The sequence below is a fragment of the Rhamphochromis sp. 'chilingali' genome, assembly GCF_963969265.1.
Source record: "Rhamphochromis sp. 'chilingali' genome assembly, chromosome: 2".
NCBI classification, from domain to species: Eukaryota; Metazoa; Chordata; class Actinopteri; order Cichliformes; family Cichlidae; genus Rhamphochromis; species Rhamphochromis sp. 'chilingali'.
In genome coordinates this window covers 61,513,760-61,539,031 of record NC_137930.1, presented here as the reverse complement: position 1 = coordinate 61,539,031, position 25,272 = coordinate 61,513,760, and the positions used below count along the sequence as shown (strand labels likewise).

The 25,272-nt window shown below is 41.4% G+C and overlaps 1 protein-coding gene across 7 annotated transcripts in view; it reads left to right on the top strand.

Moving 5' to 3' along the window:
* The window catches only part of magi2b (membrane associated guanylate kinase, WW and PDZ domain containing 2b), a 95,165-nt gene that overhangs the window by 12,919 nt on the left and 56,974 nt on the right, over positions 1–25,272 (top strand). For 3 of the 7 annotated variants that reach the window (XM_080874751.1, XM_080874750.1, XM_080874756.1), the window contains exon 2: positions 12,638–12,754. In XM_080874751.1, coding sequence (XP_080730877.1) covers positions 12,638–12,754 — 117 coding nt within the window. Of the gene's footprint in view, positions 1–4,908; positions 5,199–10,583; positions 11,173–12,637; positions 12,755–25,272 lie in introns of those variants that run through there. The other 4 variants (XM_080874752.1, XM_080874754.1, XM_080874755.1 and 1 more) reach the window with 4 other exon arrangements.

Here is a 25,272-nt window from a genome sequence, read left to right as displayed (position 1 = left end):
GAGCATGGCTACATGAGGAATTAGGAATGGCAATTCCGTTAGCTCTACCTCTTTTAGTCCTGAAATCTCATTTGTAGTGTGAGCTTGTTTCCCTTTACAGTGACTCAGAGGTTGTGTCTGGCCTTGATTATGGCACCGTAGAGAAAGACATAGAGGAACATCATCATTAAAACTAGTCTGAGGATGGGGGGAATCAATATTAAGACCTTTAGGAGAGACGCTCTGTCATTTACTATTAATAATGGGCACTGCAGCCTGCTGTAATAACGCCATTAGGAGTACTGGAAACTGATGCTTTATCCACAGCTAAATGGCCTTTTTACAATACACCCACATGTGGCGACTATAAATGCATACAGTATCCAGTATCATTCTCACACAAACACACACGCACACACCGTATCGCCACCTTTATCTCACACAGCCCTTCCTGTGCCTAATTGAGAGGGTTAGACAAGAAAAATTGGTCCAAGTCCGATCTTAGTATTCTTTAACTGGACCACAGGAGATGTGGACAAAGACACCGTGAAAGTAAAATGTCAGATATGACAAGGAGATAAAAAGAGGTAGAAAAACAGAATGATAGAAATGAATGTAAAGAGGGAAAGAAAAAAGGTACTGTATGTTCTTTAAAGAGACAGTAACACACATTTTGGCTTTTTAAAATTTTAGTGTTCACAATGTAATGGACTTACGCTATATGTAGCAAATGAAAAATATACTGTAAACAGCCCCAAAATAAAAGAGCAATAGTATTACAGTTAGGGCTGTTCGATATAACGATATATATAGGATGACGATATAAAAACGTCTATGTTTCATTTTACGCTATCGTTTGTTTCGTGGTGTCGCAAAATAAACTGTTTACGGCAATATTTCACTGTAGTGGCTATATTAATTTCTTAAAGTTCTCTCTTTCTCTTATATTTTATATAACCACACTATGGACCACAAGAGCCTGTTTTTGTTTTCGGTAGCAACAACGACGGTAACAGCATCGCGTGTCCGCTTGTTTATGTCCCACATAAACCTTTCACAATAAAGCTCAAGATCCTGTTGAGACTTTTCAAAATAAACGGAATCACGTGAAAGAGCAGATTATTTACGGATGAGAATTAAAAAAGAGCCACCAGGTGCTAAAAAATAAACCTTAGACTCAAACGTTAGAACAGGCTTTTCCCCGCAGCACGCCGTGTAATAAATACTCACAAAGAAAACTGCGGCCTTTACAACTTATGTCTAAAAATGTATCGTTTCATGCATCGGTTAAAACACTCGACTCCAGCTGCATGACGCGCAGCTGGAAACAGTTCCTGCAAGACGAGCTGCCTGAGATTCACAGAATTTATCGGGATGATAGAATTCTTATATCGGGACATGAGATTTTGGTCATATCGCAAAGCCCTAATTACAGTATAGAAATATTTATAGCTTATTAATATACCTTAATTAGTTCTTTCTTCTTTTTTTAAATCTGAAGTGTGTAGAATTTGTCATGCTAACCCCCTTTTCCATATATTATTTGGCTAGGGTCTTATTCTGAAAGGAAACGTAAAAACTGAAATTGACGGTATCAAAAGTAAAGACTGTAACTGAAGATCAAAGCTCAACATTCAGGTTTGAAAACCAAGTATTTGAGTTCATTTCAGTTCCTGCAGTCGAAAGTAAGAGAAAGGTAATAGCATGCTGTGCTAAGCGTGGCCTGTGCAGTAGCTGATATTTTACAGGTCAAAATTTAGGACATTTTGAATGTGATGAAAATAATTGTGGTGGCCTTTTTCAGAAATATACAAATGCACTGTAGCATTTTATGTTATCACCTTTGTTGCTGTTACTGTCTTTGAAGTTCATTTATCTGCTAAATAAAAACCAGCATCTTCAGTTTAACCTCACATTTAATGCCGTTCAATTCAAGTTTATTTATATAGTAAAAGCACTTTATATTGTAAGATAAAGACCCTACAATAATAGAGAGAAAACCTCAACAATCAGACGACCCTCTATAAGGAAGAACAAGACAAGATGTTTTCTGAGCATTCAGTTGGCAAACAAACATGAATAACTTAGGTTTGCTGTTAGCCAAACCTAACTTAATAATATATTTATTACATTGTATTAATTAATAAAGAAAACACTGGACATGTTGTTTGACATATGATCTTTATAAATGGGCACCCACACATGAATATTTAGAATCTGTAGGCAAGGAACAAGACTTCTGATACTAGGAGTTTTCTAGTTTTCATATATAGTCTGTAGTATTGACTAGTCAAATTTAAACAAGCTTTGGCTGCTTTCAGCATGTGTGCAGAGCAAAAGACAAAACACACTGACCCAAAAGCAGTCTCAAAACTCAAGATTTTCATCTCTTTTAAAAAAGTATAGTTAGGAAGTCTTGGACCAGATATCCCCTGGCCACACGGAAAGCTCCAAAACATTAGCTGTTAGAGTTTAGCTCATTAGATGATAGCTGATGGATTGTCTGGCTTTGATTATCCTCTTCCTTTTTAAAAAAAATTCTTTCTGTTCATGTTGGTTCCTGACTAGAGCTTCATCTGTGCTGTCCCCCCTAAAAGACATTATATGACTTTACCCTTAATGACAGATTTTGACACCTCGGTATATATCAATGAAGATGTAAATTGATGACCATTAGAACACGTTCTGGGTTTTTCCAAGGGTATATGGGAAGCTGCATAGGCAGAGATGACCTTCACTAACCTTTATGCACATCTGGCCATTTTTGTTCTGTAAGCAGGCCTGAAATATGACAGAAATTGCTCAGGTCAGAAATAAGAAATAAAGGTTACCTAAAGGTAAAGGGGGAGTGAGTTAAAAGAAACACCTGCAGTGTTTAGTCCATTTAAGTTGAACTCTGGTTTGTTTTCCACTTTGGTGCGATTTAGATGAGAACACAGTAATCACACTCAGGTCCAATTGGAGGAGGTTTAGGTCTAGTTTCAAATGAACTCCATAGCAGTATGTTTATGAGGTGAACGTAATCTGACCTAGCTCCCAGGTGTACGTTGCAAGTTTAAGCTAAACTCAGGATACCATAGATCAAGAAGGTCAGTATGAGTTAGCGACTAGCTGTGGAAGGTATCCAGAGCACACCATATTTATTCTTCAACACAGCCTGAACTCTCTTAGCTTTCTTTGCATTTCTTTATGCAGTCTTCAGGGATAGTTCTCCAGGCTTCTTGAAGGACATTCAAAGCTCTTCTCTGGATGTCAGCTGCCTTTTTTTTACTGTACTCCCTCAAGATGATCCCAAACTTCTTCAATAATGTTAAGGTGTTGGCTCTGGTTACTTGAAAGTCAGGGTCCAACTGAGGTCTCTGTTGACGAACCTTGCATGGTTTTTCTTATAATACTCCTGTCAAGGTGGTGGTAGCTGCAGCGCTCAGCTGCTTGGTCAAAGCTTGGATGAGGAAACAGATTTTTTTTTTCTCTCTTTTTATTTATGCATGTTTATGAATGTTCATGTCTCAGAGGTGCAGCCGGATATGCGATGCCTCCTGCCTTACAGTGTTTTACTCCTCTGTAACCTGTATGACCTCTTGTGAGAATAAGGAAGCATTATCGATCAACACGTCTCTTTTTGGGTTTCGTTCTCCATGACAACCTCTCTGGTGCAGCAGCACCACTTCACCTCAGCTCTCCTTACATTCCTCTGACCATCACAACAGATATGACCCATTTTACTCAGTGTACTAGTGTGTGTGTGTTTGTGTCTTTGCCAGTAGGATTTAATCAGGTGTGGTTTGTCCTTGGCATGAAATATGAGAAATGTTTGTGTTTAAATGTAAACATGTCTCCTTGCATTTGTGTGTGTGTGTGGATATACAGTAAGAGTCCGAGTGTGCACGCAGGTGTGAGCTCCTGAAGCATAACTGTAGGGTTGTTTGCAGTTAAGAGTTTAGCAGTTAAACTTTGTGAGGAGAGAAGCTCAGAGAATCAATGTGGCAGGACTGCGCCTGCCTCCTCTCTCAGCCTCCCAGGAAAGTGGGCATGTCGGGTCTAATTATGCCTTCCCAAATCAAACAAAATGGCTCCCATTGGTGTCTGCATCAATATGCTCCCTTCTCCAAGCTCATATTCATACAAACAGTGCAACCCATTAGCTATGCCATGTAAACAAAAGTGGTGCTCAGCAATTTGTGTTGTGCATAACAAAGTCTGAATAAAAATCTTTTTATTATCTAGCCACTTCTTTTAGGCTATAAAAAAATATTTTAATTTCAGCATGCTGATGTTTAACTGGTCCTTACTCACACTATAAGCTTAGACCTGAAACAGTTAGTTGATTAAGAAAATTGCTGCTTTTATAATCGGTTTAGAATTAATTTTTCATGTCTTTTTTTTTTTTTCCAGAATGACTGGAAACTGGAATTCTTTTTTTCTCAGAATTCTGACTTTAATCTCAGAATTCTGAGATTAAAGTCAGAATTCTTTTTTTCCTCCCCGGTGGCACTAATCCTCTTCCGTATATCCGTACATAGACCATAGAAGGTCGGATTAACGTTTACAACCCAGCTCTGAATGTGACAGAATCTAAAACGCTACTCTGTTTTATTGGCCAAGTATGGGTACACATACTATGGATTGTAATAATAATACATTTTATTTGAAAGCGCCTTTCAAAACACTCAAGGTCACTGTACACAGTAGAATAAAAGCAAGAAGTTTACAGAATCATAAAAACATAAGACATAAACAAATAAAATAGGAGTTGAGTTTGGACTTAAAGAGAGAGAAGGAAGAGATGTTTCTTAAATCAGGAGGTAGGGAATTCCAGAGTCGTGGAGCAGAGCAGCTGAAAGCCCTGCTCCCCATGGTTACAAGATAGGGGGAGGGGACAGAGAGTGAAAGGGAAGAAGAAGATCTGAGACAACGAGATGGGGCGGTGGTCTTAACCAGGTCAGAGAGATATGGAGGAGAGAGATGATGAATAGCCTTAAATGTGTGCAAGAGTATTTAGAAAATTGATGCGATATTTGACCGGGAGCCAATGAAGCTGCTGCAGGGGAGGAGTGATGTGGTGGACAGAAGGGGTCCTGGTGATGATATGGACAGCAGAGTTCTGGACGCGTTGGAGCTTGTGGATGGATTTTTGAGTAAGACCAAAAAGAAGTGAATTACAATAATCAATCCGGGAAGTAACAAGGCTATGGACAAGAATGGCAGTGGCATGTGGGGTAAGAAAAGGACGGAGCCGATTAATGTTGCGCAATTGAAAATATGCAGACCGAGTAATATTATTAATGTGTAAATTGAAAGATGGAGTACTGTCGAGGATGACACCCAAACTTTTCACAGAGGAAGAAATGAAGACCGGTGAGTTATCGATAGCAATAGAGAAACTGTTGGTTCTGGATAATGTTGATTTAGTGCCTACCAAGAGGAGCTCGGATTTATTACTATTGAGTTTGAGAAAATTAGAAGAGAACCATGAATTTAGTTCAGCTAAGCAGAGGGTGAGGGAGGATGGGGGAAGAGCAAAATCAGGTTTAGTGGACAGATAAAGCTGGGTGTCATCGGCATAACAGTGAAAATGGACATTGTATTTACGGAAAATATGTCCAAGCGGTAGAAGGTAGATAATGAAAAGAAGGGGCCCCAGGACAGATACCTGGGGCATGGCAGTGGTCAGAGGAAGGGGCTGAGAAGTAAAGGATTTGAGTTGAATGAACTGAGTGCGATCAGACAGGTATGATTTAAACCAGGCTAGTGGAGTATGGGAGAGACCGATAGAGGCTAGCCTACTGAGAAGAATGGAGTGAGAAATAGTGTCGAAAGCAGCACTCAGATCGAGGAGAATAAGAATGGAAAGTAAACCGGAGTCAGCTGCCATTGGTTATTTTTATAAGTGCTGTTTCAGTGCTATGGGAGGGGTGAAAACCAGACTGGAACTGTTCATACAGATTATTATTAGTTAAATGTGAGTGGAGTTGTGTGGCAACTATTTTCTCAAGAATTTTTGAAAGGAATGGTAGATTGGAAATAGGCCAAAAATTCTCAAAATTATTGGGATCTAGACCAGTTTTTTTTTCAATATTGGGGTGATGGTGGCAATTTTGAGGGAAGCAGGAACAGTTCCAGTGGTAAGTGAAGAGCAGATGATGGCAGATATGAGCGGAAGCAAAGAAGGTAGACATGCCTTAACCAAAACTGTAGGAATGGGGTCTAGCTGACAAGTAGAAGGTTTTGACTTACAGATGAAATCTGAAATATCAGTAACTGAGCGGAGCTGGAAAGCAGAAAAACAGTGTGATGGGAGAGGACTTGTACTTGTTTTGTCTTTGCGCTCACTGTAAACAGAACAGAGAATATTGATAATACCATGTATGGCTTCACGTGTGCAGTGGTGCAAAGTCCAAAGACTTTCAATAAATAAAGAAATGATGGGTAACTGTTACCATGGGAAGCTGACAGTGGGTATAATTATATATATTACATGTATTACATAACTGTTTACTAATATATCAGTATATAGTTATGTAATGTTAATATTAGTGGGTGTATACACATGGACCAGTCTTTTTTTCACAATTACATTAATACATTAATGTAGAAATACATCTTCTGCAGCATTATAAGGGACACACACAATAATACATCATAGTAATGATTAAACTGTGTTTAATCTGAAATTCTGAGCAAACCTGAAGCTACTTAAATAGTTTAACTTTGAGGTTGCATTAATATATTAGTTAGTTAGCTTATGTCAAGTAAGTCCACATCTCTTTAAAAAGCATTTAGCAAAAAGAGGTATTGTTCATGCAAAATATCAGATTTACGTCCAGCTATGAAAGAAAGTAATCTTTGTGACCTATGGTACGCTCTACGTTACAGTATGAGGTAAATCTGAGTCTTTTTCTGGTTTGACTAAAGAATGTCTGCCTTCTGATTTTTCTGTAAGCCTGTGGTTTGCATACTTCACTAAAAAGTAGCTGTTGCCTGGAGGAAGACGGCTTGTAAAGATGAATAAATGTTGTTTAAGTGTGACCTTAAGGTGCTGAGGGAATCGTGGGCAGGGTTTTCATCTATAAGCCTCCGTGACAGAAGTTGTAGTACTCTCAGTTCCACAAAGCCAGAAAGACGAACACACAGAAAGGTAGTTTTTGCTTTGTTTTTTTAGTAACTAAGATAAGAGAGATTGGATGGACATTTGGACTAGTGTTGACAAACATGACTAAGTGTATATATTCAGTGACATTTGGGAACTGAATGTGTGGGTACAGAGCTAAGCTATATATAATCAGGGAAATCTTACTTGTGAATAAATTGCACTTTTAAAGATTTTAGACTGTGAGAGGAAATGTTCCATCTCACAAGGTCTATCAGGAAAAATGTGACCTTCCTCAGAGAGAGACTAAAAACCTCAGCAGCTGTCCGTAGCACTGGTGAGGTGATGTCAGGCATCCTTGTTTCCATGAACTGCTGGAATTGAAATCACAACAAGCCCGTGGCCTCTGGAATTGGTTGTTCCAGTGTTTACGTCAGTAATTAGTGGAGGAACAGAGCCTTAGTTTTTGCTGTAGCCTGCTGAGCGTTTATTGATCCCCAATTAAATCTTTTTAAGCTTTCATCATATATAAACAACGGCATAAATCACTACAAATGAAATATTGTTACTACAGAGGTTGGTACAAGTTTAATAAATCATTAATGTCAGTGAATTTAGCTTAATTAACAGTTGTTCCAACTTGGAAATGAGATGAGCAGAGGATATACATTCTTCAATATAAAATATTACTGAAATAACAGGAAGTGATTTTTTTTTTTTCAATTTGGAGGCTTGGAGAGAGCACATTTAACAGGTGTTAAGGTGCTGATTGATATACTTTTAGATCTTTATATGTGTGGGCACTCATAGAACAGTTAATATTTTAGCTGTGTACTAAGACATTCACCTTATAGGTGAATACACACGATGAATACACTAAAGAAAAATGATGCAACAACTATCGAGCCATTATAGTTATTTATAGTCCCAATCCTCTGTACTCGGGGCCTCGCGTGTTATCATGACAGGTAAACGGTTTAGAGCTGTTTCCAAGTATGTTGTGTACATTTGGTATCACTGCGCTCAAAGGAGCTGTCAGTACAAATGAAAAAAGGCCATCCTGAGGCAGCAAAAGCAAAGAAAATCTTCAAAGGGATAACAGAAATATTAGGAAGGGCAAAATCAACAGTTTTGATACAAGAACGCTTGTGAGCTTAGAAACATGGGGAAAAAAAGCTTGGACTTAAAGTAAAGAGCATTGTGAGTGGTCATAATCATGACAGGAAACTTAGTGTTATCAGAACAGGCAGCCAATTTAGGAACACTCCATTAGGAAGGCTTATAATTATCCAAATCTATGATGAAGACTTCACAAAAAGAAATACAGAAAGATCACCACAAGATGCAAACGTGTTCAAAGAAGAAAAAGATAATATTATAAAATTGCCAAAAACAGCCAGTAAGATAACTGTGGAGAAGAAAGTGTGGAGAAGGCTTTGACAGGTTCTGATCCTGAAGCGTACTACATTTAAAAAAAAGTACAGCAGAGGCAGTATGATGCAGTATGATGCATGGATCAACATCGCTTCTTTGGCACTGGGTCACAACTCACATTTACACAAGTACATTTTTTGAAGTGTCACTTTGTGCAAAGCTCGGGCAGCAAACTTCACTGGAGGACACTTGAGAGTACAGAAAGGCAATGACCTGAAACATAATGTGAATGCAGCTCAGGAGTTTTTGAAGGTCTGAAAGTGGAATATTCTGCAGTGACCAGGTCAGTGACCTGATCTCAACCTGATCTTGCTGCATTTCACTTGCTTAAAAAAAAAGGAAAAAAGATCCACAAACAACTAAAGACAGCTGCAGCAGTGACCTGGCAAACCCATTTTTTTTTTACACTTTAGACCCTCAAAATAGGTGACTTTGTCTACCGGAGGTTTCTTCCTGTTAAAAGGGAGTTTTTCCTTCCCACTTCCTTAATAGGGGGGTCATCTGATTGTTTAGACCCTCTTTACCTTACACTATTAAGCACCTTGAGGTGACTGCTGTTGTGATGTGGCACTATATAAATCAAATTGAATTGAATTAATGTTACAAACTGTCTTCCTGGTTCAGTATTTTGACAGTTGCATAGTCCTCTTGTTGTCAGATTTGATTGCATATTCATATCCTTAACGTATAGCTGTTGACAGATTTGTTTACTTTTTTTAAATGCATTTGCAGTGGCAGCCTTGCTTTGATCAGTAAAGACGTTGTATTGTAGGACAGAACATTTGATGATCTTTCATTTGAACATATGTGAAGGTGGTGTTTTTTTTCATGTGAAGACACTTATTTAGGCATGTAGAATTAGAAATATTGACGTTTAAACGCTGAACAAGCTCTCTAATTTGGGTGTGTGGCGTTAGGTAAATGAACAGCTGTGCAGACAGATCTGGTTCTTTTGTGTTGCTAAGCAACAAAGACATTAGATTATCTGATGTATGTGGCCAACTATCTATACGTCTCTGTGTGTAAAACTGAATTCTGCTCGATTTTCAGGGTTTCTTTAGTAAAACGTGAAGCTGTCTGCATGGTTAAACATGCAGTTGATTCTGTGGATCCAAGTAGCTTGCTAAATACTCAGCTGGAGCCTTTTAGCTCACCCAGCAGTAGCAGAAGAGATACGTTTTAACGAGATATTGAGCACAGGAATTAAGCAGTCAAGCCCTTGTGGAATATTTAAGGGCACTAGTGATTATGAATAAAATGGACAGTAAATTTAGTGCTCTGTATGGTAAACTGGGAGTGATTTTGGACTCATCTAATCACATAATGAGGTGAAGACTGCTGTGGTGGAGGTAGTGCCAGCAGCTCCACCAGTAACGGCAGATGTGGGCAGAAGGGAGGAATTTGTTTAAATGAACCTTTGTGTTTAAATGTTTGTGCGTGATTTTGGGGATCATGTAAAAGAGAGTCGATGGGCAGTGTGAGTCTGTAGTCCTGCGCTGATTGCTGTCTGCCTTGATTGATGGTGTTGATTGATTGTGCCGTCGTCCTTTCTACCCCGCTTTCATGCTGCCGTTTTTGGCAATCTATAAAAACTGCCTTTCCCAGAATTATTTTCTGCTTTGTTGAAGCAGACAGGCACCAAACGAGTTCACTGTGATGTTTACAGCATCAAGTTTAACTCTGAGACTGGTAAATTTGTTCTGTTTGAACAGTCACACCAATAAAGCTTCTTCAAATACACCCCTCCTCCACAGTCAGCTGTGCCTCGAGCCAAGCGCTCATATCACGAGCGTGTGTTTCTGTGTTGGTGTTTGTTTACGTCTCGTGTTTTGACCAAACCTTGCTCAAGACGGCGCTCGAGGCATCTTCTGCAGCTGTGAGCTCATCAGCCCTCCGTGTGCGGATGAGTGAGTGTAACCTCACTGTGACATATGCTGCTGCTGCTGCGCGTCACAGTATTTCTCTCTAGTCTAGGCTACTTTGACACAAGGTCGAACAGAGAGAGCATCTGGTGGACGGGAGATGGAGAGTATTTGAGGAACGTCGGGGAGCATCTGGGTGTGCTCATACACGGGGAAAAATACCGACACACACTCTACAAATGCTTTCACATGCATAAACATTTATCTGATACTACCACGTACTGTCTCTCTCAGTCTTTTGGAGACACACACACAAAACGCACACACACCAGTGCAGTAATAGCAGCAGCAGATAGGGGCTGCTGCAGGACTGTGGAAGTCATCCGGCCAATCCGCTGGTAGGTTTTTGTGGAGCCCGGCTTCACACTGGTACATCTTCTCCTCTTTTTTTCCTCCCGACGGTTGTCGTCTCTCGCCATCTATCCGTGTCATTTTACATCTCCCATCCCCCCCGTCCTTATCTTCTTCCCTGGGACTAAAATTGGCTGCAGCTGGTTACTGCTGTGTGCTGGAGCAGCAGTGGAGAAGCAGAGGCAGGAGGCGAGAGAGTGTGGTTTCACCAAGGCGGCAGAAGATGTGCGGTGGATGGTTGCAAGGCTAGAGGACGCCTGGGAGGACAGGCTGTCTTTGGATATATACCTGTAGAGAAAGGACCGCTTATATCAACATCTGGGCCAGGTACTGATGAGGTGCCCGGCTTGCACAGCTCTTTCTCTCGGATGTCTTTCTCTCTCTGAGCATGTATCGGTGTGTATGTAGAGATATATGTATGCTGGTGTCTGTGCATGTCAGAGATATGGCCTATGCATGAATGCATAGCTGCGTGACATCATGGTAAACCCATCTAGAACAATCACTGTCTAGTAGTAATGCCAATCAAGATTTCATCCTGTCTTCCATCTATTCCTTTGTTTTCCTCTCCTCTCCTCATTTCCTCTCCTTTCCTATCCTCTCCTCCTCTCCTCTCTCCTCTCCTCTCACCTCGCTCTTTTCTATTTGTGAAGCATTTCATGGTGCTTCGTGGCCTTGCTAAAATGGTGTCAGTTTACATAAGATGTTAGACTAAAAGGGTTGATCATTTGAGAATTACAGTGTCACCTGTGTCAGGGCCGTGTATGCATGGTTCCAATGTAAAGAGTTTCCTATGAAAGGCAGACACTGCCTGAATCTTAACTGGTATCCTGAACGCTGTCAACTGCATTTGGCAGGAGGTCACTAGAGTATGCATGAGTGAGGAGGCATTTTTGTCATTTGTAAATGCATGGCATGTAACCTCATCCCTCCCGCTGTCGGATGTGATGGTTTTGCATATCGAATGCTGTGTGGAAAATAAGTTCCCCTCCTCTCATCCTCCTGGGCTTCTTTGGTTTCAGATGAAGGGAGGAGAAACTATTCATGGACATTATCACACACACACACACACACACACACGCACGCACTATATGCCGCATAGATATGTTGGCCTGCTCCTTAGCCTTTTGCCCTTATTTTGTTTGTCATTTACTTTTCTTTGTTTCAGCTCAGTGACATAATGAAAAGGGTGAAAGCTCAAACAGCACGTAATCATCAGAGACAGAGAGGGAGAAATGAGGAGGTTTGAGCTTCTGTCCTCTGTAGCCTTTGTCACCCAACCTGCTGACACCGCACATTTAACCCCAAGGGGATCACTGGTTTACACAATTGCTCTAGTAGCCTTTGCTGTTTTGCTTTGTTGTGAAAATCATTGCAAGCCATTTTTTTTCTCATGACACTACAAAATTGTGTTTTGTTCTCTCTCCCCTCCTTTAACATGCCATTTTCCCTTTTATTGCTCCTCAAGGAAGTTTTATACTGTTAAAATATTCCTCAGTGTTTCTCTTTGCTAACAGCTTTGACAGTCTGTGCATTCTGTATTGGTGCGCTTCGGCTTTTTGTTGGAAAATATTAAAGAAAATTACTCAAACTTGAAGACGAAGAGCTTCTGAAGTAGCTGATATTCATGCATTGATGCTTTGTGTCATTTTAAACTTTCAGTTTTCCGTAACGGGTTTAAAGTTGTGTGTCTTTTTTTGTTTAATAACTGGTGCTTGTTCTTCCACTGCAGTGGAAATCCTTTTGGTGGTTTTTGAAACAGTCTGACTTGGATCAAGAGAAAAATGTCCTTTGCCAGTTTGTGTCTGTTGTCATCAAGCTCTGACCTCTCTCTCTCTCTCTTGCTCGTTTTGTGTTTTAGGGGGGGTGGTTGACAAGGATTTGCGGCACTACCTCAACCTGCGCTTCTCCAAGGGCTCAGTGGACCACGACCACCAGCAAATCATCAGAGACAACCTCTACCTCCGCACTGTTCCCTGTGAGTCCACATCACCCTCTATCGCTCCCCTCTTCCACCCTCTGGCCGCCATCACTGCTGCACTCCTCTTCTTTTTCTTTTTTTACTCTTCTTTGATCTCATCCTCTCTGCTGCCTCACTGTATGTCTGTAATTGTCTCTTTCATTCTCTAGCACCATTTCTTGGAGATCATTGTCAACCCTCCTCCACCAGCTAACACACCTTGTCTTTCTCTCCGCTTGCCCCTGAGATGTTACCCTTTTATTTTACACACACACACACACACACACTCTGTCTCTCGCCGTCTATCGCTCCTTCTCTTCCCTCAGTCGTCCGGCTGCCGAGCTTTCAGCCTGAGGTTTCCACGGCAACCACCCTCTTGTCTTGAGGCTTGCGTTGTGGTAATGCCCTGCCCCCCCTTTAGCACATGCTAGACATGCACAACATACACAGATTTCTTTCTGTGTGTGATGAATTTTACACGCTGACCAAATGAGATGTTACATGTGAATGTTTTTTTTGGGGTTTTTTTGTCTGGGTTTTTTTTGGTTCTTTTTTGGGTTGTTGTCTTTTTTGTTTCCCCGGCACGTATGCCTTTGGCCTGTTGGGTGGCGATGTCATTGTGTGATTAATATTGAGGGGATGCAAGGCCCAGCAGGATCTTCCTGTGTCAATACAGGCAGCAGCTCATGAATCAGGCCTGATGCTTGAGTCTGCAGACTGCATGCAGCGTGTGGATGAGCTCGCTTTGCATGCATGTTTGGTGAAGGGTTTTGCACTCATCTGACATGTTTCATTATCTTCTGTTAATAGGCCAATTCATAGCGCAGATTCTGGTACAGACGCATGAGGAAACAGAGCTCGGCTTGACGTCAGCGATGGGTGTTTTTGTACTGGCTGCCTCTACTATACTAGATGTCCTCTCTGCCGGTGTGTTGAGCTGCTGACACAGAAGTGATTGTTTAATACGGTCCCACAGCTGCACAGTTCCTGAGCCTCTCTCTCTCACTATCACTCTATCACTCTTTTTTTTCTCCTCTTTTTCCCGCCGTCTTCATCTTCTGCTTTCACTCTCTCTCATGTTCCCCCTGCTCCCCTCCCACCCTCCTCTGCCTCTTTGATTTCTTTTGGTCACCACCTCACCATCACATTTTCTCTCCCTTTCAATTTTAACTCCAGGCGGCCTCTCCTTCTCCTTCCCTCTGCCTCTCCGTTCCTCTTTCTTTCTCAGACTGTTGGCTGTGTAATAGTGCAGTGAAGGCAGACTGACAGGGTGACGACAGAGGTGGTGTGGACTGGCTAAGCTTCAACACTTCTGCCCTATTGAGGCTGAAGGGCAGCACGTGTCTGTTTTGGTGGTTTTGTCGCCACATTGCAATCATAGTCCCCTTCCAGGGCTTTATGGGAACGGAAAGATGCTCATTCTGCGTGATGTGTTTGAGCAGTAATGACATCCCCATAATTAACTGCCTATCACTTAACAAAGCTGATACAGTGTAATGAAGATTATAGAAATTCCAACTCATAGACCTCCTGCATAGCGGCTTTGAATCATCATATGCTGATTATTTAAATGTCATTAAAATGCAGTTGTAATACTGTAATACAAATTTATTTTAATGGTGAGCACTTTGTACTACTTACGCTGTCTCATATACACTAATCAGCCACAACGCTGAAACCAGTGACGGGTGAAGTGAATAACATTGGCTTTAATATCAGTGGCAGCTGTCGAAGAGCAGGCTGATGAACTATCACTTTGTGAAGTTGGTGCGCTGGAAGCAGGAGAAATGGTCGGGCATTAGGATTGGAGTGACTTTGAAAGTTTCCAAAGTATGATGGTTAGAGGAGCAGGTCAGAGCACCTCAGTAGGGAAGTGTTGTGTGGTGTTCCCTGTATGCAGGTGTTAGTACCTGCAGAAGCAGTCCAACATAGGACAGGCAGTGAACCGGTGAGAGGGTCATGGGCTCACAAATTGCTGATTGAAGGGCATCAGAGGGGCAGTTCTGTAGCCGGTGCAGCATGCATGCCATGTCCTGAAAGCTGAAGTCCTTACTGCAGCAGCCTTGGTTCGCCTCAGGTCATTTGCTGCGTGACATTCACCCCCTCTCCCCCCTTACTTTTTACTGTCTTATCAAATTAAGGCATATTTTCTCCACTATATCTCTCTTTTTTTTTTTTTTAAATAGGGGAACACAAAATTTAGAGGGAGCTGTGTGCTTATTCCCATCTTTCCAAGTTGTGATCAGAACCGGACAGCAGAGCAGTTAAGGAAGGTGTTCTGATGGTCTGATGATGTGTTTGAGCACAAGCTGGCAGAGACAGTTTGATGCTCTAGGTAGTGATTTGCTGGGTAATCTTGGGTCCTGTCATTCATGTGGAAGCTTTTGTACCTACGTAAACATTTTTTTGTTTTGTTTGGTTTTTTTCCTGATGGCAGCGGCCATCTCTTTCAACAGGATAAAGCCACATTGCTGTGCTCCTCAAATCCCTGCTGTAATTTCTGGAATGCGTTCAACCTTCTGTTGACCTGGCCTTGAGGCCCCTCTCTTCACCTGCGCAGGACTTAAATGACCTGCTGCTTATGTCATAAACCTCAGAGGGTTTTTTTTGGAGTTCATGCCTCACCAGAGCTGTTCAAGGAGACCTACAAAATATTTGAAAGGTGGTATTAGTGTGGCTGATCAGTGTATAGTCAACGCACGATTTCCTGGCAGTGTGAGACTCGCATAAGCAGGCGTTGCTCAACCGTCAGTGACACAGCATCAGAAGGGCCAAAAACAAGGTTGATGGTCCTGAGTGCTGCACTGCTCGTGCCCTGTGGGCTGTTTGTTGTTGTGGTTTGGAGCGTTATAAAATCAGTGTTTTTTCTCCCTTGTCTGCAGCGCTCTGACCACGCTGTCAGTGCCGGTCTGTCAGCTTGATGAGCAGACGCCACTCTGCATCACAACACGCTGTCAGGGACGTGGGAGGAGGTGTGTCTGTCTGTGTGTGCGTGTGTGTTTGCGTGCGTGTGTTCATACAGCTAGAAGACTCACATGCTGACATCAACTACTGCATCCTGTTACATCATTCAGCTCAAGGATTGTCCATTCTTTCAGCAAAAATAATGAAATGAACATACTCGTTTACTCTCGGTCATTAATAACCGTATACAGATGCTGTATTGTGGCCTGCAGCCTATTGTGTGTGTGTGTCTTCTGTTTTGTTTGCTTGTGGATTTTTACTTATTTCAGGTTTATTTTGCACATGCGTTCACGCTTCAACAGGCACACAAATGGTAGCAGGACGAGCACTTCAAGGACATGTGCATATTTTTTACTAGGACAGGCGATAACAGTCACTGAAGACTGAGAAAGCTTAAAAAAATAAGAGTAAACAAGATTTTAAGTGACACAGTAACTGGTAAAAGTGTCAGGCAGTAGAAACAATATTGGCAGAAAAGGAGATTTTTGGACGTGAAGGTAGTAAAACTTGAGAGAGGTATCCCACCTTTCAGGTTGAACCATTTGATGAGATTGCTGCTGTTTGACAGTCTAACTTCTCAAGCCTTTTGAGCTTTTGAAAATTTCCAGCGCTATTTTATTTGATTTTGCAGGGCTACGTTGACCACTTCAGAGCCTGAGCTCCTGTCAGAGCGCCTGCTGTTAGGAATTTAGAGAAGAGTTTAAAATGGTTTTGCTCTCTGCATATTAGCAATGTGAGTGCCTCTTTGATACAACTGCAGATGAGAGCGTAAGACGGGGAAAATTTTCTAAAGGAGTGAAAACATCTGGAAAATACAAGAGAAGAGGAAGGAGAGAGGTGGGGGTACAGTAAATTGAGGGAGCGAGGGGGGGTGAAGGTGATGGATGTGGACACGAGCAAAAAGGCTCTGCGAGAAGATGGAAAATGGGGAGAAGAGGAGGTAAAGAGGAGGAGATCAGCAGGGGAGAGAGGGGAGGGGAGAAGGCAGCGGCAGAAGATGGAAAGTGAGAAACAAGAGTCGATGCAAGTGGATGTTAAGAGGATGGAGGGTAGAGATGTGGCGAGAAGGTCGGACATGCAAGGAATGAGGGTAGAGGGAGATATGAGGGAGCCTCGTAAGTAATACCCGGGAGAACCATCTCCTTTCCTCCACTCTGCTCAGAGGCATCAGTAAAAGGCTCTATAAATAGCTTGAACAGTGAGCAGCACATTCCTCTACTCAGATAGCCTATAAATACATGCAACTTCTGTCACTTTACATCCACTGTTCTGGACACATGCTCCCCTGCAGCTTCCGACAGGGAATCCTCCTCAGACTGCAGAGGAGGAGCAGATAAAGATGTTGAGCTGAACAGGGCCAAGATGCTTCAGATGGTGATGGTGATAGGGGTGACGGATGTCTGATAATGATCACGGTGATGTGGGAAATTTGTGGAAGATGAAAGACACCTTCTCACCCTAATGCATGCAGCAGATCTTAATACACACTCGTGGTAATGCACACCATTCAGTGTTTGGTCATAGTACGCAGGAAGTGATATAGCACATGAAATAAAAATGCAGTAGTGTGCAAAAGAGCCACCGCTCATTTCTTTAGATTTTACTGGGAGGATTGGAAATGGGTGCAGTGATTTAAACATTTTAAGAAACAACATGGAAATACAGCATTTAAAGCAAGCAGCTTAAAAGTCAGTATTTGATATGACCATCTTTATTCTCCCTCAAAGCCTCTTATAAACTCTCTTAGACAAGATTTTTGTAATTTCATTTAGTAGGAATATTTCTCCAGTTGTCTGTTAAGGATGCTGCTTTAATAATGTTAAGGTCCAGGTTCTGGGAATGTGTTTTCTATCCAGGTATGGGATCGTTGTCATGATATGGTGGACGCTCCCTCGCGACCTTCCTTCTCATTTTGGTGACAGTTTGACCCCAAACTTTTAAGTGTGATTTAATCACTCCATAAGACCTGTTGTAACAGATTTTTGGTCCAGTTCTTGTTAAATTTAGAATGTCTCAGCATTTTCTCCCTGTTTCTTTGGCCTCCACTTTTCCACTGAGAGCATTTCGAATGAGTCTTCAGTGAATGAACTGAAGGTGCAGATCTCCCAGGTTCTGTCTGTCCCCCCCATTTCTTAAAGACATGAAGATAACACCCACCGGCTGTAGTTTCCTCAGATTTTAGGAGGACAAAGTGTACACCATGGTAAGATATGTTTTCATATATATGCTTGTCCCTAGCACAAATGTTACGGTCGCCTTCTCCACACATGCAGTGACACCACGATGGGGGGCGAATCAGGGTTCAGTATCTCGCCCAAGATTTCTTCAACATGTTGGCAGGAGGATCCGGGAAGCGAACCACTGACCTTTCGATCAGTAGACAGCCGCTCTACCTCCTGAGGCGCCTGAAAGAAAATCTTTGGAAAGACCTTCATAAAGCCTGGAAAGCTATTCCTCAAGACCATGTTAGAAAATAATTACAAAAGCCTCTGACCTCTTGGAAGCAAAATATATATATATAAGCAATTAGGGAGTGAATCAAGACTTTTGCACAGTGCTGTAGTTAAATACAGCTGTTTTAAGAAAAGCTGTTTAAAACTACTGCTCTCATTTTGTGTTACGTAGCTCCAGCACTGTCCTTCATTTTACTTTTTCCCCTTTTTAACTGTTTGCACACTACTGAGTGTATTTGCAGTGAAGGCACTGAAGAAAGCTAGAGTGCTTTAGTGCTAAGAAGAGCCTCAGAAAAGCTTGGCAACACTTACAAGGATGGTTAAAAATTAAAATCGGTCACCAGTGTGTGTACGACTGGACAGTGTGCGTCGACCAGCTGAAGCCTCATATTGTAGTTTTCTCTGCTTTCCTCACAGTCATTGGTACACTCACACTTCCGCAACCTTTTGGCTCAGACAGCATGCTTTCCAATGTGGCGATGTGTCGAAGTTGGATTTGAATTCATTATCCTGTTGATAATGTGCAGTCAGATAAACAGCACCTATAAATACACAGGAACAAATTCTGCACCTCTAAATGAACACTCAGTCCATTCATCTGAAACGAGTTGCTCGGGAAGGGGAGCTGTCGCTGCCGTTATCTACCAAATTCTCCCACTTCCATCTGTGTTTGGTTTTTGATTTTTTTTTATTTCCCTCATTTAATATGAACGACTGAAGAGAAATCTGTGATTTCTGCATCCAGAAATTTGTTCTAAAATTTAATCACGAAGAGGTTTGCGGTTGTAACGCATTCGTTTTACTTATCAAGAGTTAAATCCTGCTTATAGATTGCTGATTAAATCACACTCATATTTACAAATATGAATGTGAATGGGCCTCAGTTCTAATTTAGCACTGTGGCTGATGATGAGGCAGAGGGGGAGGAAGAGGAGTGATGACAGTTATTTCAGGATGTTTGTCATGATGATAATGGCAAAGTTCAGCGAAGTGATAAAGATAAAATTAATTGGATTAATTAACTTCCAAAAAAAAAAAAGAAAAAAAAAAAAAAGATAAAATTAATTTCTCGTGTGTCGATCTGCAGGAGAATGATTTGCTCATATGTGCACAAAACGCACTGTACTTATGCGTGAGTGTGCATTTGTGGGGTTTCTTTGTACACTGTTGCATTGATTATTCTGTTTGTGTCTTGAGATTTAATAGGCTGGTTTAATACATGAATCATGGGAGTTTTACATGCCATTCTCTGTTAAGGTTTTGTGTGTTTTTTTGACTCTTTATATATGTGTGTGTGTGTGTGTGTGTGTGTGTGCGCGTATGTGAGAGAGAGAGAAAGGGGGGGGAGAATACATCATCCCTCAGGGACTTGCTCCTTAAAGGGGTGATTTGCCTGCTGGCTTGCTCTTGTTAAAGAGCTGGCTGACATGCTTTGATGTGGTTCTGTGCTCCCTGCAGTGTGATTGGCACACTGGATTAATGTTGTTCCACAGATGAAAGAAACTGCGAGTGAACGATATGAATTTTATGAAATGAAAATGGTAAATATTGAAGATGATTAATGAATTGGTTATGTTTGCAAAGTGTTTTCCATGTTAAGCTCTGGACAGGTGTCGTCTTACCTCCTTTTTTCCCTCTCCTTAGTGTGATCCTCTCACTCAGCAGCTAATCACAAAATGAGTTTTCCTGTTTGTTGGTTTGTTTCTTTGTTTTTGTGGAAGCGTTTTATATTTATGTTCCCGTCTCCACTCCACCACTGTTGCTTTCTCTCTGTGGTAGTTTAAAGATGTGCGTGATAAGCTTGGCTCATTCTGTGATGGTCATCGCACACTTACACCTCAGTGAGTTCACGTGTTTTACACTGGTTAACCTTTACTTTTTGCCATAAGCATACTCACTGGCCACTTTATTAGGTGCATCTTGCTGGTACTTTTGCTTTGAGAGTTTAATTCTTTGAGGCACTGAGTCAGCAAGGTGTTTGAAACTTTCCTCCTTTAGTCCATATTTACATGACAGGATCACACAGTTCCTGCAGATTTGTTGGCTGCTCATCCATCATGTGAATCTCTTGTTCTACCAAATCCAAAAGGTGCTCTAATGGATTGGGATCTGTTGACTGTGGAAGCCATTTGAGTACAATGAGCTCATTGTCATGCTAGAGAAATCAGATGGCCTGAATTTTGTGACACGGTGCCTTTTCCTGCTGGGTGCAGGCATCAGAAGGGATGTGGTCAGCAACAGTTCAGGTAGGCGGTGGCATTAAAACGATGCTAAGTTAATACTAACTGCACCAACAAGATATACTCCACACCATTGCACAACCAGCACCCTGATCCATTGATGCAAGGCAGGGTAGATCTATGCTTTCATGTTGTTGATAGCTAATTCTGACCCTAACATCAGAATGTCACAGCAGAAATTGAGAATAAACAATTTTCTTTTCTGTTGTTCAGTTTTGGTGAGATTCCTTTGTCTTAATTAACGCGAGTGACACCTGGTGTGATCTCCTGCTGCTGTAGCCCATTTGCTTGAGGTAGGATGTGTGTTCAGAGATGCTCTTCTGCATACCTTGGTTGTCATAAGTGTCATTCTGATGCTCAGTTTGAACTTCAGCAGATCATCTTGATCATGTCTGCGTGCCTGATTTGCTGCCATGTGATTAGCCGATTACATATTCCTATTAACACACAGTTGAACAGGTGTACCTAACAAAGTGGCCAGTGAGTATACCATACACCGCCTCTGTGTGAGGATTATGCTACCCCCCGCTTTCATCCTTCGTCATTCAGATCTGCAGACTAATAAAGGTGCTTTTCAGCCTGTCGCGGTTGATTTCCATCACCGCAGGAAATGCCTTGGTGCAAGGGTAATTTCTCAATGTCACGCAGACACCGACTCCGCCAGACGCTGATACATCTAGCAAGCAGTTGTCTTTGCAGCAGCCTCTGGATCTGACAGACAGACTTATGGAAGGAGCTCCACACCTGCTGCAGTGTTTAATCTGAATGCACACTGCCAGGTATCATTTAAAGAAGGGGTTTAATTGACTGCCTGCTTTAGTTTATGGAGGAAATTTGAATTCCCTAGAAAACCATATTTTGTCTCAGTCATCTGCTCTTTCTGATGGAGTAACTGACAGATGCATTGTGATAGTCTTGGGTTTTAATGACAAGCTAAAAACACACAGAATTTCATTTCATTTATATGTCCAAACATAGAAAATATGTCAAGCTGAAGGAAAAAAAAACACATAGAAAAATACTTTAAGGTGTGTTTTGGTGGTAAGCAGAGAGTTGCTGAGATTAGAGCTGATTTGAGTTTAACTTTTTTGTTTGGTGTCAATATAAGAGCATATTTGTGTTCAGTACATTACCAGATCCCTTTAATAGGAAAGTTTTGCCCCATGGTATAGTCTCCAGGATCTTATTTTAAAACCCCTTCTAAATGAACACACGTGAGCAATCCAAAGATCCGGAGTTTGAACCTGCTGTGGCTTTTTTTCTGCGTGGAGTTTATCTTCTGCCTGCTTATCTGTTAAGGTTATTGGTGACTCTGAACTGGCTGTTAATGTGAGTGTGAATGGTTGGCTGTCTCTCTGTGCTAGCCCTGCAAGAGACTGGTGGCCTGTCTGGGGTGTATCCAACCACTCGCCCTATCACAGCCTGGAAAGGCTCCAGCCACTCCCACCCAATGCTGAATAAGATAAGCGATGGTGACCACTGAGCAATAGCCACATTAAACAATCAAATATTGTTAAAAAAAAACAAGCTTTAATATCTTTGCAAGTATTACTATATACAATGAAAGGTCTCTGAAAATGTTCTTCTTATTGATGCTGTTACGTCTTTGCTGCACAACAGTGAGTAGATTAAGTAGACATTGCAAAGACACTTTCCTCCAATAGGAAAAAAAATTAGATAGAAAATTATCTAATCTACTCAGAAATGACATGTCATTTAACCCGGACTGCTTTAAAAGGGAAAGAACACACATAAAATATTATTTTGATAACTCTACATGTGAATGATTATTGACAGCATGAACACACTGACATTTTTTCCAATACATTAGCGAATAACTACACCAATTATTCAGATGGTTGATAAGTCAAGGCTGCAAAAATGGCAGACATTAGCTGGTTTTAGAGCATTTTCTCATGTTTTTATGTCCCGTTAACAATAAAAAAAATCTTCACAAGAAAAAATGCAAAATAGTCAATCATATGAAAAATGAGCAACACAGTCTCCAAGTGACGTGGCGAATTTATAATTTGTGCATCCAAATGTTAAAAAGTCAACACGTACAGATAAATAATCGCATAAAAAGAAAAATCTGGAATAAGTCAGTTAACCGGCTAACGTCCCATCGTTTGATTAAAGATGCTGTTAAGGCTCTTTGACATTTTCAGTGCTTGGTGCAAGAGACAGGATTAATTTTTTTATTGATAAACGATTTATTTAATACGCCGCTTGACATCAGTAATGATGCAACCTTCCTGAAACTGCCAGGTAACGGAATAGTTCACCATTTTAAAGAATTACTGTGATTCACTTTCCAGCACCGAACGGGTCGACATGACTGATGCAGCTTCATGAGCAAGTCAGTGTAATTTAGAATACGTCAAGCCAATTTATCACTGTGTTTGGTCAACATCTGTCTTCTTCAATCTGCTGTACAGCTGAGAGAATCAGATAATAATAACATAAAAAATATTAAAAGAATACAAGTAAGAAAACAAATGTCAGGTTTAAAAGCTCCAAAATAAATAGTTTTTCTGGGAGTTTTAAAAATAATCCAGATGTGAAAAGCAATTTTTTCCTGTTATTTAGGAGCAAATACAGTAAAGGTCTGATATCCAGATGTTGGTTCTGCACCTCAGAGAAACTCGGATCATCTGCTTAGCAGACCTCGGAGATCTAGTGGAAAGAGATATGGGGCCACTATCCCGTGTAATGACTTAAAAAAAAAACAATATCAAATCTTAAACTGATTGGGAGTTGATGTAGGAGACTGTGGACCCGAGCAGCTGCGGTCGACAAAGACAGACAGACAGACTGACACCTGAATGAAAAAATACTATTACAATAGTCAAGCTGAGACGAAATGAAAGCATCTCTAACCTTTTCAAAGTCTCTAAAGGAAGAGAAATGGCTTCAACTTCACAAGTATCAAAGCTGAACTAAGTTAGCTTTGACAGCAATATTTGTTCATAAAAAGTGAGCGTTGTCAAAAGATCACTCCCAGGTTCTTGGTATCCCAGAAGTCTGGAACAATATACCTTCAGTTTTCTCACTCTATCCATTTTCCCTGTTTTCCTGGGCCTGTAACCTATCCTAGCTGTCACAGGGTGAGAAGCAGGGTACACCTCGCACAGGTCACCAGTCTGTTCACACTCATATTCACACCTACTGCACGGTCACTTTTATAATCACCAATTAACCTTTGGGAGGAAGTCAGAATTCACAAAGACATGGAAGGACCCCAGGTGGGGTTTCAACCCAGTACCTTCTTGCTGTGAGGCAACAGTGCTAACCACCATGTCTTTTCCTTTCGTTTTGTCTTTTCGTTTCTCCCAATGTCTTCGGTAAGGAAATAAGGAAAAATCAAGGATAAACAGCTGGCCTAACTACAGATCCACCTACTGCACATCCAAAGCTCAATAATTCTGCTTGTTTTAACCTTTATACAGCCTTAAATGTGAAGTGAGATGTCCATATTATGGAGATCCTCTCTTTTTAAGAGCCAAGAATGGAGCAGAATCTGTTTGAAACTGAGCGTTTGGAGCTGTGTGAAGCCGGAGCTTCTGGATCATAGGGATAATGTATAAATGCACAGCCCTCATTATTTGAAGCTTTCTCCACTGCAACAGTATATATGTGACAGGAAATAAGGAAAAGCTTAGAAAGTCCACCTTAAATTTGGTTTGTCTGTAGCAGAGTGAGCAGTGAGTCTCACACCTGTCTCTCTCGCTGTCTCACTGCTGATTGCAGCTAGACTGAAATGTGGAGCAGAGCATCCTTCTGCCCTGAGAGAGATTTACACTGAGACATGACATCCAAGTCTCCTAGTACCCCCAGCCTGCAGTTCCCTTCAGAGTAAAACCTGTCTGCTCAAACAACAGGTAAATTACTCCGAGGTAACCAGGTGTGAGCTCTGGGTAGCCATGCTGCAAAAGTAATTGATTGATGAAGTAAGAGTCGGCGACGAGCACACACCTGCAGCGGTGCAGAGCAGAAAAGGATCAAACTGGAGACCTCTGACACTGTGACTAGTAAAACGGCTCCACATGCAAAGCGGTGTGTCATACCTGACATAAATATTATTTATGAACAGCTCGTGTAGATATTGCTGCTTGTTACCATGGTGAGTCTGTGTTGCCAAGTACTGACGTGTTGTCGTGAGAGCATACGCTCCTGTCAGAGTGTTGCCATGTTGTGTCGCTGCATCTGTAGCCCAGGCTTTGTAGTGTAAATAAGGGTGTGTGTGTGTGTGTGTGTGTGTGTGTGTGTGTGTGTGTGTGTGTGTGTGTGTGTGTGTGTGTGTGTGTGTGTGTGTGCTCGATGATACTTCTTCTATAGACCTGCTGTCACACTTCACATCTGTCAACCGGGAAGAAGAAGACGGAAGGAGGAGAGTGAATGAAAGAGAAGACCAAAGTGTTAGACAGAGCCTGAAGAAGAGACGAGAGGAGTGGAGAATAATGAAGGGAAAAAGGAGCGGATTAAAAAAGACAGGGAGGGAGTAATGGGGACAGAGATCAGCTATAGTGGAACGAAGAGCGACGAGGTAAATTGGAACAAGAATCAGGAGAAAGGATGGATGGATGGATGGATGGATGGATGGATGGATGGATGGATGTGTAACTGAGACAGTCTGTTGTGGTGCTCTGCTTGCTCTCTGCTAGAAACGACTGTGGGTAAACGGGTTCAGGGTTTTGAGGACAGTGCATTGTCTCTGTATTTTTTGATTACACTGTAACAAGATTGTGTCTTCTGACCTCACCTTCTAAGAGATGTAGTTTTTTTTTTAGCATACAGAATTTTGAATATTATATTAATATATACCTACCAAAGGATGTAGCAGGGTTAAACAGATAAGCAGAAAGCACCACGTGCTAAT